General features: G+C 49.3%; 2 protein-coding genes across 6 annotated transcripts in view; one reads left to right on the forward strand and one right to left on the reverse strand.

The window, feature by feature from the left end:
* Nucleotides 1-3902: 3902 nt before the first annotated feature.
* LOC139059546 (uncharacterized) lies at nt 3903-9164 on the reverse strand. Its single transcript, XM_070537972.1, has 2 exons — nt 8928-9164; nt 3903-5447 (listed from the first exon to the last, which is right to left on the reverse strand). The coding sequence occupies exons 1-2, from the start codon at nt 9162-9164 to the stop codon at nt 4191-4193; spliced, it is 1494 nt and encodes a 497-aa protein (XP_070394073.1). The 3' UTR covers nt 3903-4190.
* LOC139059209 (beta-mannosidase-like) overlaps nt 8999-15252 on the forward strand; it is a 335938-nt gene continuing 329684 nt past the window's right edge. For all 5 annotated transcript variants that reach the window (XM_070537314.1, XM_070537322.1, XM_070537318.1 and 2 more), the window contains exon 1: nt 8999-9144. The gene's annotated coding sequence lies outside the window, so the exon portion shown is untranslated. The remainder of the gene's footprint in view (nt 9145-15252) is intronic.

A 15252-nucleotide genomic window follows, 5' to 3' on the forward strand; every position in this document is an offset into this window, starting at 1 on the left:
TACCCTCGTCCTCCGCTTTCCTCCTCGCGTCTTTGCTCCGTGTTTGCTCTTTCATCCTGCCCGGTGCTCGTTCGCTCGGTTACGCCGACGCTCGACGCAGCAACGGGCGCGTAAGAGCTGCGCTCTGAAAGCACAAACTTGGCGACACTGTTAACGTTTAGCTGTTTTCATACTCTACTTGTAAGTCCAGCTACTTTTTTCTCGTCCTCGTCCTCGTTCTCGTCTTTTTACTCGTTCTCGCCGCGAAACGACGAGGGCGAGTAAGCTACACACGCATGCGCTGTCATTCGTTCCATATAATTCAGAACCAACCAACAAAACTGATTTCTACGACTCGCCGCCATGACCAATTGTTATGAATGCTTTGAGGCCATGGTAATCATGGAGGAAGGAAACAAGAGGAAGGAGCATGCCGCAGAGCGATTGAGACTGCAATCTGCTGGGCCAGTGATTGCCCAACACGGGATCACACGTCAAAGTGCGCGGTTGGTTTTAGGGTTCCTGTTATGTAGGCAGAGCCACGGTAGGGCAGCTGAACAAGCCCGCACCGAATAAAAACTACTGGCATTGCTACTGGGAACCAAACGTCTAAGCCAAATCTCGATTCTTGCTGCATGATCTCGACACAGGAGGTCATGTGTTGGGCCACCACTGTGGCTTCACGGAGAGTTGCTTACCAAGGCTGGCTGTGTGACGTAATGCGCCCTGCTATATTTTTCCTTCCTCCATGATGGCAATCATATGCGAAGCTCGTGGTCTGGTAATGAAGATTGTAGCAGTTTTAATGGTAAAATATGGGTCACCACACAGTGGGCAATCACAGGTAATTTTTTTTTCAAAACTGGTTACAACAATTTATGAATACGGTATAGTTAGTGTGTGTGTCTAGTTCAGTATAGTATAGCACTTTTTACCATAGCGACGTGTATGCTTGCTCTCATTAAAGTTTCTGTCAGATCTTGTTACCTTGGAGTCGCCGTTTAGTATCCGTTTCTGAATAACTTGTACGGCGCTAATACAGGCCAAAATATCGCATGTGAAATCCAACTTTGTGGTAATTACGATGTTGAGCAAACAGACAGTGCCGGTATTGAAATTGCCTATCGTTACTGCTAGTGTTCTACAACTTCAGGGAGTGCTGAAACATTTGAACGATTTCCACGTGGATAGTCGAAGCAAATATGGTGGACATCTTGTTATTGAAGTGTTTATTAAAATTGAATAAGTAGTAATCAAGGAGTTTCCACACGCAGGAAGTAGATTCATCCAAGCGGTGAAGTTTTGTGACGCAACAACCCCTGTGAGAAAGATGAAAGAACGCATTCGCACACATCTTATTCGAGCTCACAGTCCCGACACTTAGGGCGAGAAAGATGACCGCCTGGATTCGGATGAAATTGTCCTCCTCATAATTAGCCGGTTTAAGTTCATTGCAGCATGAACGTGGATGACACAGAGGTCTCAGACTGCTTCCTTCTTGGACTTCATTACTCAAGCCAGGCCAATATTTTATGTCACATACTTTTTTTCTGTGAAACTTGACTCGCCGTGGTAGCTTAGCGGCTACGGCATTTTCGCTGCCGATGTCGAGGTTACGGATTCAATACCGGCCATGGCGGTCGCATTTCTATGAGAAGGAAATAAAAAAAGTATGCTAGACTATACGCTTAGATCTAGGTGCAGGTTAAGGTACCGCAGGGGATCAAAAATAATCCGACATTTCCCTCTGGCGTGCCTCAAACCATCTAGTGGTTTTGACACGTAAAACCACGGAACGTAATTTTTTGTTGTGTTATACTTGCTGAGACTTCCAAGGACGTTGCGAGTTTGTATGTAAGTATGGCATGGTTCTTAACAGTAACGAATTTATTACCTCTTAAAACTGCACAGGTGGCATGGTGGGTGACAAGATCAAGGCACTTCGTGAGAAGCTCCCTGGATAAATAATATTATTCCTACTGTCGGTGATTTCGTCTTTTATGGCTTGAAGTCCCCACTTTTCTCAAGTGGGAAAATTGTATTTCGATAGGGAAATCAAGCGCATGTTTCAATAAAATACGAATATTACAAAGAAAATAAAAGTTCTACGCAAGTTAGGTACGTCGGAACGCCTATTTTTGTTGTCACATCATATTTCATAATATTTGTTGACTAGCAGGGGTGCTATAGCGTACAAATATTCCAAAGTGTTTCTGTTCCATTTCTGTCATTAGCCCTCTACTAATGGTCAGACATTTTAGGACCGAGCTCACTTCGCCTGTGTGTCACGTGTCGTCATGAACACTGCGTAACCTCCCCATGTGATGTAACAATCTGTACACACTGATTTGATAGGATTATGCCAAACTAAAGAAGGAAAAAAATGTTCTTTCCAATCCTACGCCTTTTTCGCCATTAGCCCTCCGCTATCGCTTAAAATATTTTCGCACAGCGCCCGTCTGTCACGCAATGTCACAAAACCGCAAAAACTCACCACTTCCAAGTAATGCGTACGCACTAAAGATGTACTAATACGCTGAGTCAAACTTTTCGGGATCACCGGAAGGTGCCCCATTCCCAAAGGAATAGAACATGGCTGCCCGCCGATCGCTCTCGCACTGGCTATTTGGAGTTGCTGGCGAGCATGGAATGCTTTGCGTGTAATAAAAATTTTTGCATGACAGTATAACGTTGTCAAGCCATTTCGGCACGGGTACGACATCAATCTGCTAACTCTCCTTCGCAGAGGATCCGTTTTAACGGCATTCTTAACCTTCCGTGGCACGCCGCCGCAATTTTCGACAGGTCGCCACTAGCTAAGCAAGGGAAAGAGGACCAAGCGCAGACACTGGCACACCCCGCCTTACCAGATTACCTACTTTCACTGAACTGGCTCGGCCTCCCCGAAACCCTCTTCACTTCTGCACGCTGCTCACCTATCGTCAAACCCGTAAGATAAAAGAGAGAGAGAGAGAGAGAGAGAGAGAGAGAGAGAGAGAGAGAGAGAGAGAGAGAGAGAGAGAGAGAATAAACGTTTTTGTTGCTCTGAATAAAGGCTTCTCGGTGGGAGCAGTGTGGGTCGTTCCGGGCCACTGCAGGGCCCCCACAGTGCAGGCTGTCTCCGCAGCCGTGTGGTTCCCAAGGAGTCCTGCATGTCCTGGTGCCCATAGTAGCTGGTGTACGACTCCGGAGCTCGCGCCCCCGGGTGGACGAATGAGTCGCATTGCCGTCGGCGTCTAATCTAACGCATGACATTAGATAAGAAAAATCTGTCAAGGTAGGCAATGCTACTCTCTTTAAAAGCAAACAAAAGTCACCTACCATAAACGAGGAGAGTGTTTGATGGAACAGTTCAAACAACGCTGCGGGACACCGCCCAGTACTTGCGACGGCGGTTACATAAATTTTAGGTCTGAATATTGGAATAAAATCAGAGTGTAATAGTTTTACATTATTCGGCCCCCGCGTATGCACATTCAATGAGTGCTTTTCAATGGAAGGTGTTCGATTTTACTCTCATACGAAATGAGGCGGCCGTATCCTATGTAGGCGATGTATCTTTATGGGAAACAATATTGTTACCATCAAAGGCAATTATAGTGAAGCAATGTGAGACAGGCGGTTTCCTGACGTTGACGGCTGGTACTTTTACCATCCACTAACAAAAGGTAATTAGCAGGCAAATGACACGTTGTAGCTTATGCGATAGATTACCTGTTAGGTGATGGAACGAACAAACTGTGTGTGGCCCCCGTCAGGGGCTGTGCCCTATGCAGTTGTCATCCATAATCGCACGACGAATGACTCGTTTTGCAATATCAGCTGCACAACAGAATTAATGCCATTGAGTGGCACCCGTTCCCCATGTTTGTCCGCATAAATTGATTGAAATACCTAACAGTGAATGACCATATAAAAGCACATAAAATTACGCCTTCATTTTATTCGTTTTTATTTACTATACGCCCCAACAGGCAGTGCGTTACCTCAGCTGTCCATGCTGAGATACCGGAAACCCTTTTTTTTATTTCTCAAAAATACTTTTCGACAGGAAGAAGAAAAGAGACAATGCCTTCTTCCTCGTCTCTGGTTGGCAGGTATTACAGTTCGCGTGCACTCACAGCGGCCGCGATGTAGTTTTGTTTTCTTTCTTTAAGGCTTGTGAGGCGGTGTTTTCGAACACGTATCGTGGTGGTGACTCACTGCAGTGGTTACGTCCCTCCGCTTTTTCCACTGTATGACGTCGTCACCTTGTGTTCGCTCATGGAAGAATCACGCTTCTTGCGCAAGGACCCTGCATCCACGCCTTGGCCGGTCGCGCCGCCGAAGGGGAAGCCCCTGCCCGCAGAATGGCTCGACGATGGCGACACTTCGTCCCGTTTGCCTCCCCAGGGCCCGAACACGTCGTCGTCCCTTTTTCCTCCCCAAGGCCCGAAGACCTTGTCCTCTTTCTTTCCGCCCCAAGGCCTGAACACGCCACTTTCCCTCTTTCCTCCCCAAGGGTTGAAGGAGTCCTGCCTCTTGCCACCCCAAGGGTTAAAAGAGTCGTCAGCACCGCGTTTGCCTCCCCAAGGGTTGAAAAATCCCTCCTTGTTTGAGCCCTCCCTCTTGCCTCCCCAGGGATTGAAGGGTCCTTCCCGCTTTCCGCCCCACGGGTTAAAACGGTCCTCACGCTTGCCTCCCCAGGGCGCGAAAGACGTGTCCTCCTCGCTATCCCTTTTCCCTCCCCATGGGGAAAATGCTTGGTCTTCCGCGGCTCCCCTCTTTCCGCCCCAAGGGGCGAAGCTCCGCTCCTCGTCCTCCTCGCCGTCGTCTTGCCTGACCCTCGCAGCATCCTCGCCCCTGGCCAGCGGGCTTCTGACAGTCCTCTTGCCTCCCCACGGGCTGAAGGCGTTCTTGCTCTCCTGCTGCCGCTTGCCGCCCCAGGCGCTGAACGTGCCCCTCTTGCCTCCCCAGGAGCCGAAGCGGTCGCCCGCCGCCCTCTTGCCGCCCCAGGCGCTGAACGTTCCCCTCTTGCCTCCCCAGGAACCGAAGCGGTCACCCGCCGCCCTCTTGCCGCCCCAGGGGTTGAACGTCTGGTCCTTGTCCTTCTTGTCGTCCCCTCTTTTGCCACCCCAGGGACTAAACGAATCGGCGTTCCTCGGGCTGCCCGTGTGGTGAAGGCGGCGAACCTTGTACGACGCGTCCGCCGCCAGTTGGTGCCGGTGGCTCTCCTGATCGCCGGGCGAATCCAGCAGGGATTCGAACGCGGCGGTGTTCCGCTTACCACCCCAGGGGCTGAACTGGCGCTTGAAGCTCTCAGAGCGCATGTGCTGCAGCGCGGCGGGCGATATATTCCAGCGGACGAGCGTGTCTGCACCTCTAGAATTCAGAGAGTGCGCTTCGTCGCTGCTGCTCACCGCGTGCTGCGCCCAGGCATTCGACAAGAGCGCGATGACCACCAGAAACAGCTCCAGCAGAAGCGTCTCCTGTGAAAAAAAAAGGGACATTTAATCATGGCAGAGCCGTAAAGGCGAGGACATGATGAAGCGACACAATGACGTACATAATGTCTGGTACAACGTTCCGCTGCCTGTTGCAAGTGGCGGCGGTGCACAATATATGGCGTGAATTTGCTAGAATAAGTATTTCGACGTTAGGTGTTTAGGCCTCGGAAACCCGCTTTAGGAATAAATTTTACGCGGCTTCCGGGCTATGAAGGCGCAGCTAATCAGGCATACGGAACCTAACAGCACAGACAGAAAGACCAGCGTAAGGCTCAACGACGGGCTCATACATTAGTGATAGGAAATTGTGGCTCTTCGACGAACTGTCGAAAACTATCCCGCAGGTGATGCGCAGTAAAGCAATTGCAGTGCATAAAACTTTTCCAAATGATCCTACAGGTGCGACTAGCTGTTGCCAGACGTAAATCATCATTTCTTTCAACGCTTGAGTAGAAAATAAAGTAGGGAATGAAATTATGAAGCAGAGGAGCAATAACAAAGTTGAATGGCACATATGGACCGATCTGTACAAATTATAAGTTAAAGCAGCGAATATCGAGAACAACGAATGGCTTGGCGTTATAGAGCGTGCAGCTGCTATTTACGTGTGATTTGCTAGACCAGCACTATGAGTGAATGAGACGAGGCTAGTACGGTCTACTTCGAGACAATCACAGTGTTCTATGAGTGCTTTGACGTATGTTCTTTGCAGGATATTCAGATTTTCAAGAAAGAAGTTGGCACTGCGATTCCTTGACTGTTAGGCTCATTTTGTCTGTACCGAGTGTGCCCCTAAATGTGATCACATTAGGGTAACATGACTTACTCTTTCTGGAATTTCCGGAATAAATTACAGCATCATGTTTGGGTCGACCTGCTAGTTCATGTGGATTTCCGTTCCGAGCGTGCTTGCGGTTAAGTCTGCAAGCATCACGTCCTAAACGTGTAACTTCAGCCTCATCTCTTTACTTATATGCCAGTATATATAACTTAGCGTTTAACCCCTCCTGCGGCATGATCAGCTAAGGAACTTCAAAGTTCGAATGCCAAGAATAAATGAATAAAAGAATCTTCTGCATGGCTTGTAACGACTGAAAACACGAATACTTGCGCTAGGGAAACTCGTGAAAGCATGTTGCAGTAGGAGGGCTTATCGCTTCGAGCTGCCTGCACACTCGCATGGCAAGCATTATAACAGTGGCGACCATCGTTTCAGAGGAAACAGTTTATGGCTTCGCTTGACGGTTGAGCTTGAGTAGACTCGATGTTATTTCCCTGCACCACTCACGCTCGACGTGGACGAGTTGAACAATAACGGGCGTGGTAAACAACAATTTTTGTCACACGTCTAAGAGTGAAATGCAACGCTTCAATCCGAAACAATCTGACGCTCGTGCAAGGTAAGCCCGAAGACCGGCGTATCTTCTGTGAAAGGAGGGCTGGGCGGAGGTTACTGAACAGCCATGTAGCTGTGCATGTGCGACAAAGATACAATTTCGCCGCTTCTTAGAATCTTGTTACAATGTGGTACATGTACACACTCATTCAACATTATCCGGCGAATCAGCCTCCGCTGCGTACCTGAGGCAAATTTAAATGCCTCATTTTGAAGCTTACGTGCTTATGTCATTATAGTGCCTGAAAAATGCGCAACGGAATAAAGCGGACAAAAGTGCCTGAGTAGCCCTGAAAATAGAAGCGGCTGGATACAACTCAGTTTAATTATCGCAGATCTTCGACCGACAGCTTGAACTGGTGGACTGGGCGGAGAAGGCCAAGCAGACCCAGAGCATTACTTGAGCCGGATCCCTCAGCCACGTCCCCCTTTACCCTTCCCCCTTTGAATAATGTTTACCACCACCACTACCAGATCTTCGCATATTAGAAGCAACGAAGCACACAGGGCGGAACGCCGGAACAACCGAGCAAACTCCTCTCGTGAACTAGTAGTGACTTTCCCCATGCCGCATGGTTTCCATGTATTACAACGTGACAACAAAGGAAGTACTGGTGAGTTATTTAGCAGGAGCCTCTGTGGTGCCTAACTATATTTTAAGATTTCATGCATAGCGCACCACACTACCCCTACCCATGAAGTCGGTGCAGGTGCTGATTTAAGTAAATAAACGTACTGCGTCGGTAAGTATAATAACTCTCTTAAGTCTAGCTACATACGACACAATCAGTCACTAGTGCCTAAATGATCTGCCAGTACTCCATATACTTTAGAGGACAAACGTCAGCAAGATCGCGCTGCAACGTTACTTGACCAAAGTAAATTTCCCTTACCATGGTCAATCAGATCACATAATTACAAAGGAACAGACGGGATAGTTCGTATCAAATAATTGTAACACAGTAGCACGACGGAATGCAAGACGCACAAAAGACAAGGAAAATCTAAAAGGCATAGACACAACAAGAACAGGCACAAGCTGTCGCTTCAGTTTTGCCTTTCGTCAACGTGTTCTGTACAGGCACGTTCTTCAAGATTGCTAGCACTGAAAGATAGCCTTTCCCTTGGGCTTCAAAACTTTCTTCGATACGTCATCGGCATAGAAAACTGAGGGGACGCAAGCAAAATACAATCGCACAATGCGTAGAAGAACGATGTACCTCTGCGCACTTCTAAAAAAAAAGATTTTTTCTTTTTGTTTACTACCCTTTAGAGCCAAACTACGCGTAGGCCTGCCAGCGCGCGTAAGCTCGCGCCCACGCGGCTCACGTATGAGCAGATGGTGCAGGACAGATCGTACTCGTCGATGCAGGGCGCGAGCCCAGATATCTTCTCCGTGCAAATATCGGGGCTTTGGCTGCCTCACAAAAATACGAAACGATGTCTACCGAGGCCAAAATACTGAGCCAAGCGGACGCGCGCTGGCGCGCTCTTGTAGGTTCACACCGCCATTACTCGCGACGCGCGGCAAAAGCAAAGCGTGTGGCCGCGATCTTTCGCGCGGCAGCACGCGTACATGTTCTTTACTACATGTACATGTACATGTACATTTACTTCTACTGGTGCAGCGGAAACATCAGTGCGACTCAGGCTTTTACAAAACGCTGCGCCGTCTGAAAATTTCTTGCCTGCGCGGTGCAAACGCCAAAGATGCACTGATGCTCTAATCGAACCCTCACGCACAAAGGCCTTAATTAGCAGGTTTCCCGGGTAAGAAACCAAAACGAAACAGGAAAGCAATATCAGCGTTCTCGACGGCGATCTCCGACATCAGCTTATAGTACCAGCATTAGTCCCAAGAAGCAAGCCTGCAAGGATGTATTCGCCGCAAAAATGCGTCGGCAGGTGTGTGCCTGCACACGGACCCGGGCAGTGGGCATCCGCATTATCGAACATGTTCGCAAATTTCGTAGCGGTGACAAATGTCCCGTTTCCCGCAATGCGCGCACACGACGGCGCAGGCTCCTGGACACTCGGGTGCGTTATCCGTCAGTCGAGGAACTCACCCCGACGACAAAGGCAGCATCAGCGGCACTGCGACGGCGGCGCAGTTCCGTTCCCATGGCGGCTGTGCTGGTCACGGTGGTGTTGACGACTCGGCGCACTGTCGTCGACGGGACCACGAGTAGCGCCTGTTGCTCAGTCTGTGGCGAGCGTCCCGTCGTTATATAGCCTACTGCCGGAGAGGGCGCGAACCACGCGAAGTCCCCAGAGGGCCCAAAGGCAAGTAATCCGATTGTCATTCTTCTAAGGCCCTCAGCCGCGGCACGAGGCAGCGCCGGCGACTCGCGGGGGCAAAGCTTTTAGCTCTGTGGTCTGCTCCGAAGCCAAGAAAGCTCCGAGCTTCGTTTTCTTCGTCCCCACGCTCCTTACCAGTCCGTTCATTTTTAGTGCGTTTCGCACATCACACGAGTTAGGCGCGGCTCTCAAGACTCGCAGCGGTCGGTAAGAGGGCAGAGAGAGAGGCGAGGAGGAGCTGGCTTTCAGCCGGTCCTTCTTTCTTGCGCATCTTGCGTGGTTGTCGCCGGCCCAAGTCATTGTCGCCGAGCCGTGTAAGTTGGCGGTAATGTGTCTCTTTACTCCCTTGTATTCCTCCTCCACTCGCGTCCGTTACGTGCTTTCTCCACTCTGCGCTCTTCTTTTATGTACTTATCCTCGTCGGTGGCACGGACTAAATGCCACGCGCGCGCGCGCGCCTTGGGTTGTGGCACGTGGGACTTTTAGCTGTCTTTTCGGCCTCTAAATTGAGACATTTTGATATGTGTCTGGTTTTGGAAAGAAAAATTAAGTTCCACCCCCCCCCCCCTTTTTTTTTGAGGCTCGCCTGCTTAGAAACATAACTTTTAAGCTTTCGGGAGCTCGGCTTCTTTTGTGCGCGCGTGGAGGGAGACGCGCACATTTACACGCTGAGTGGCCGTCGGTGTGTTAACGTTGTTGAGTAAACACGATTCTTGGCCTTTTAGTAATAACGGGCCAAGCGCGTGGGCCTCAGCGAAACTCCTTAGCCGTTGTTATCCTTCTTGCCATTGAACGGCCACAATACAGATGTTATTGTAATGCGCCAGCAACTTTATCTGATTCCTATACGCGACAGAGGCGGGACCAAATGCCCTGAATGCGGCAAAGGGCGATACGACTAGTGTGAAGAAACCTGCACGAAGGACGACGCGATGACGTCCGACTGCTGTTTACTTGTCGGCAGGTCTGCTCGGTTAACATGTAAGTCATGCCTGAGAATTAGCTATATTTGAGATTAGCTGTGCTTATAGAACAAACTGTACGGGATGAACAATAAATCTGCATGCCATATGGAGCATTAGAAAAGCGTCAACACTTCGTTTTTCACCGATCTTATCTGCCGACGATTTTTCGTGTTTGCGTCATGGGTGCCATCACAGTTCAAGCATTTTGTTACCGTGACTGGGCATTAAAATTGGTCATCGCTGTCTGTTCAACGCAAGCACACTGTTTTCTTAACTTTAATTCCACCTTTCCCCTTACCCACGTGTAGGGTAGCCAACCAGGCGAGAACTTGGTTAACCTTCCTGCCTTTCCTTCTCGTCTCTTTATATGGCCAGTGCAGACAGCGCTAGCATGGCCCAACTTTAAGCATTTGCGACACTGCAGTGGCTGGGGCACATGTGGGCGCACTGGATGCCTCACATAGCCCATCTTGACGTGAGCAGTCTGGGTATCTCAATGGAAAGTTGAGTCGAGTTGAGTTGAGTGGTTGTAGGCTACTGGTGGAATTAGCTTTGCAGTTGCTGCGGGCAATTGCTCCACCGTAGCGAAACTTAAGATAAGTAAATCACATAAATCAGACACAGAGCTCACAATTACAAATAGTCATTCCTATGGTCACCATGTGGAGGCTAAATTTGTGTCCTGCAGGTAATTGAAAAGAAGGCGAGAAACCTCCTTCCTATCTAACTGGTTCCCGTGCGGAAAACAATGTCCTGAAGAGAACTGTGGGGAATTCCTGTCTTCTTGAGGGACCCGAATAACACACTCATTTCCGTGTTATACAGAGTGCAGCACATAAGGCAATGTTCTATGTCACCGCACACACTACACGTTGAGCATAATGGAGAAAACGCCGGGCCCGTCTTATACATCCACACAGGGGTGCGAGCAGAGCCCGTGCGAAGGCGGTGCAGTAAAGTGGCTTGTTTTTTTTTTGAGACCCTTGGTCACACATGGCTTGTGAGGTGAGCTCCGCAAGGGACCGAAGTGGCACAACACTGCTCAGCGCTCTACAGGCGAGGCTGTCCGCCATCTCGTTGCCTATGATACCTATGTGCGAGGGCACCCATTGGAAACGTATGGAGAAGCCTTTGATATGGAGATTGTGCACCGAGCGTAGGGAGCTAAGATATAAGGCATCAGTAGGGAACCTAACCTTTGAAGAGCAGATTTTGAATCGGTAAGAATGACAATAGGTTGAGGCGTACAAAACCGTACCTTCTTTAGAGCTGCCTCAATGGCAACGCTTTCGGCCGTTGTGGAGGACACGACTGCAGTGAAGCGAACGGACCAATCAAAGTTCAAAGAGGGAATGTGAAAAGCAGCTGCACTAGATCCTCTGACCTTGTCCACAGAGCCATCAGTAAAAATTTGAAGGTGACGTGCATATTCCGTTTCAAGATGTTCCAGTACGAGCGAACGCGTTGCTGCCAAAGGAGAACTCCGCTTAGCACGAACGTGAGGAACGGCCAACGAACTATCGAGGCTCGCGAAAGACCAAGGTGGTTTCGACCTCTTAATTCGACCTCTAGCGTCAAGACCCAGGTAATCAAGAGTATTAAGGGCCAAGTACGCTCGGCACTCGGATCTCTTTCGAAGGCGCTGTAGAAGGGCTCGCCCGGCTACCGTCTGTTTGAGGCGGCCAATTTGCATCGATAACCTTTCTAAAGCGACTAGGCTAAGAGGCCTCGATAGAGACCCATAAAGTACTTCATTGTGATCCGTAGAGTTGAAAGTGAGCAATGGGGATATCACCCTTCTTCAATGATCAGGCTGCACGATGCACTGGTGACGAGTTGAATAATGTACCAGCTCCCTTTGATTTCTCTTTCGCTATCACAGCTGGAACGACTAGAGGTTTTGCACAGAAAGGGCCTAAGGAGGACTCTTGGCGTTCCGCAGACTGCTCCTCCATGGAAAAGCAGCTTAACGCATATTGAGTTGCCGAAGCGGTGGAAATCAATTATCATGTTTGGTGAAGACAACGGTTCTTGAAAACTCTGTTGTCGCTAGTATCAATGGTGACCTCACAGATGACTCAAGCCCTTGTCCAGTTTTACCATGCGCAAATAAACGAGCGCACTTCCACATGCCCAAGTATGGCATATATTTAAGTTTTTCTAGGGCGACTCAATTGTTATTCTTCTTGCTGATATTGAACCGGACTTGGCTTATTCAGGGCATAGGCGGAAAGTTTTCATTTTTCCGGGCACAGGGAAGGGGGGGTGAGCGACCAGCTTTTTCCGAATCCCAACTGTATGTATACTTATTACACTTAAACAACAGTAGCACTTGAAGGAACTTTGTGTGACCTCGAAGAATGGTTCGCTGAAGTGACGGCTCTATATGAGAATTCCCAAGAACTCACAGTAGGAGGCAGTTAAATCTCACAGTCTGAGGCCCCTCGCATCAACAAGAGACTGGCGTCTCTCAGATGAGCCATGTGACGTGGGGATTCATTTCAACACTTTAGGGCGATATATGTGTATTGCGCATATTAGGTCGTGCAAATACACATCAATGTTAGAAGCCATGTAACGCCTTGTGCAAGCTTTAATACGCAAAGATACATTGAAGAAATATTTTCCTGACGAAAGGTCAGTTGAGAAAATAACACATAATATATATAAAGATTGCGCAATATACAACAGTTTCTGAAGACAACTTATGACTAGAATTATTAGCATAAAGCAATGTGACGCCATAGTTCAATGGTTTCATTACGCGTCAAAGAATGACTTATTCCATTAGTTTCATTTATTTGCTGGCGGCGGAATAAAGGGGCATAGTGTAATAAATTACAAGGCACACAAATAAACAAGCGTATTGACAAATAAATCAATAAATAGACAAGACAAAGCGATATTTCAAAAGCCCGAATGGGCATGAGAGCAAGTAAGAATAGCGTGCATTGCGTGCGCTGTCTCCCCGCGCACCCAGTGTTATGTTTACGCTGGTGCTTATACGGTGGAAAATACGGTGGAAAATACGCTTTCGTTTCAGCGTCGGACGGGTTCTGGTGAAGTCTCAATAAGCGACGTGCCCACTGTTGGCTTTGTCGTTGGTGCGCGTGCCGTGTTTGTAGCCAGTGCACACACCGACGTCCGCAGCCACGGTAGAAGCGAGCTCGACGCATGTTTTCTATATTTGATTTTATTGCGATACCAATTATATGGACACTTCAGCCAAATTTTCGCTGTCATCACCGTGCTGTTCCGTATAAAGTCCAAAGGCCTTATGAATGAAAGACCCCTGCTAGCTGAGGGTGAGAAAAAGCACGTAACAGTGAGCCGAAAAGGATGGCGGCTTGATGGGCATTATCTTCCCACGCGCTGACGTGATCAAACGCGCGCTTGGGAAGGCGAGCGCGCGTCTTTTCTATCTATGCCGTATCTGCCAATGAATGTGCCCGGCTAGCGCTTACGTGGTCTGCGTGCCATATTTTATTGCTGCTAATCATTGGTTAGTGCAACGATAATGGGCGAGCAGGGATGGCCGCTAATTTCACGCGCGCTGTCTTCCTTTCCGGGCCGTTTTTCCACGTCCAAAGCGTTGCAGATCGCGTATTCTAAGAGAGGGGTAATTGGAGATGTCGCTGAATGAGACCGTCTTGAAGTGGACATAAAACTAGGTAGGTTGATGATGATGCTGATGCTGCTGCTGCTGCTGCTGCTGCTGCTGCTGCTGCTGCTGCTGCTGCTGCTGATGATGATGATGATGATGAGGAGGAGGAGGAATTTAATTTGCGAAGCTGTGGTGAATCGCGTGGCTGTACGAACCATTCGCCCCTGCTGCCGGCGTTCTTAATAATGTCAGTGTTGTGACAGCGAGGGCTCGTGGTCAGCTAGCGATATGTTTACAGATTACACGGTCCGTACATTACATGATGCTCGTTATTTAAATTAGTAAGTGATTGCTTACTAAACTTTTGTCGCCGACATAACTAGCATATGAACTCATGTAAGGGCCACGCTTTTCTGTTACGTCCCGGCCATTTGAGCCAATTTTTCCAACTACAGAGAACTCCCGTTAAGACGAACTCGGTTAAGCCGAATTCTCGTATATAACGTACAACATGGGAACGTTTGTTTGGTTTTCCATAGATTCGATGCAAAATAATCTGCTCAAAACGAACTGCCTCAGACGTGCACTTCGGTTAAGACGAACATTCGGAGTGACCGCCACTGCTACCGATCCTGGATGCTAGGCTGCCTCGATACGCCTCGCCCGGGAGCGCGCGCATCAAGGGACCCTGCTGGAAGCCTGCCGCGCACATCGCCCGTGGAGAGAAGCGAAAACAAGAGGAGGAAATAAAAGAGACAGTGACGTTTCACTTAGTGAACGCGGGTGACGCGCAAACGTATGGGTGCTATAACACATACGAAGCTACCGGTACTCGGTGCGCCTAGGCTGTCCCCATCGCAGCTCGTACTCAAAACAGGGCTCGCGCGACTGCGCCATACTCAGCAACCACCGGTGCAGAACGCCCCTTGTAAACATTCGCTTACTAATTAAATTAGCAAGGCTGGTGTCAGTGTGCACAGGCAAATATGACCACATCGCACTCGATGACCGCGGACGCTCGCTGTCAAAATGCTGGCAGGAGGAATCGCGGCAGGGGCAGCGAGCGAAGTGCCCTTCGCGCTGTCTATCGCTTCAACGCAAACTGAGCGGCGAGAACACAGCACAGGCAAAGCGACGAACCATCGGTCCACCTAGACTGTGTCCTCAAAGCAGACCGTATTCATGATAAAGCAATGATAAAGCCCGCGCGACCACGCGCAGCCGAAGTGCAACACCCCGAGGTCATGCGCAGGACGGAAAACGGTGTGCCTCCCACCCCCCATCCTCTTTTGTGCAGAAGAGATTGAGCCGCTGTCGTCGGCTCACCGTCGCACGCTTTCACTAGCACACAGAGCGTAAGGCGCGCGAGGATGATGATGTCACGAGACGAACACATTACGTCCGTATCGCAAAAGAAACCTGTAGCAACTGCCACAGGTGGTTGACCCAGCGTGCCTCCGCCTTCCTTCCTCCTCCACGACGCTTCGCCTCGTTTCTCCTTCCCCACTTCGCTCAACGTCCCCT

The sequence above is a fragment of the Dermacentor albipictus genome, chromosome 4 (assembly GCF_038994185.2).
Source record: "Dermacentor albipictus isolate Rhodes 1998 colony chromosome 4, USDA_Dalb.pri_finalv2, whole genome shotgun sequence".
NCBI classification, from domain to species: domain Eukaryota; kingdom Metazoa; phylum Arthropoda; class Arachnida; order Ixodida; family Ixodidae; genus Dermacentor; species Dermacentor albipictus.

What these genes read in the sequence shown, in the direction of transcription:
- LOC139059546 (XM_070537972.1), bottom strand. Translation starts at nt 9,164, where the DNA reads ATGACAATCGGATTACTTGCCTTTGGGCCCTCTGGGGACTTCGCGTGG. An exon ending in ATGCTGCCTTTGTCGTCGGG is followed by an intron (nt 5,448 to 8,927) that starts GTGAGTTCCTCG and finishes TTTTTTTCACAG; the next exon opens with GAGACGCTTCTGCTGGAGCT.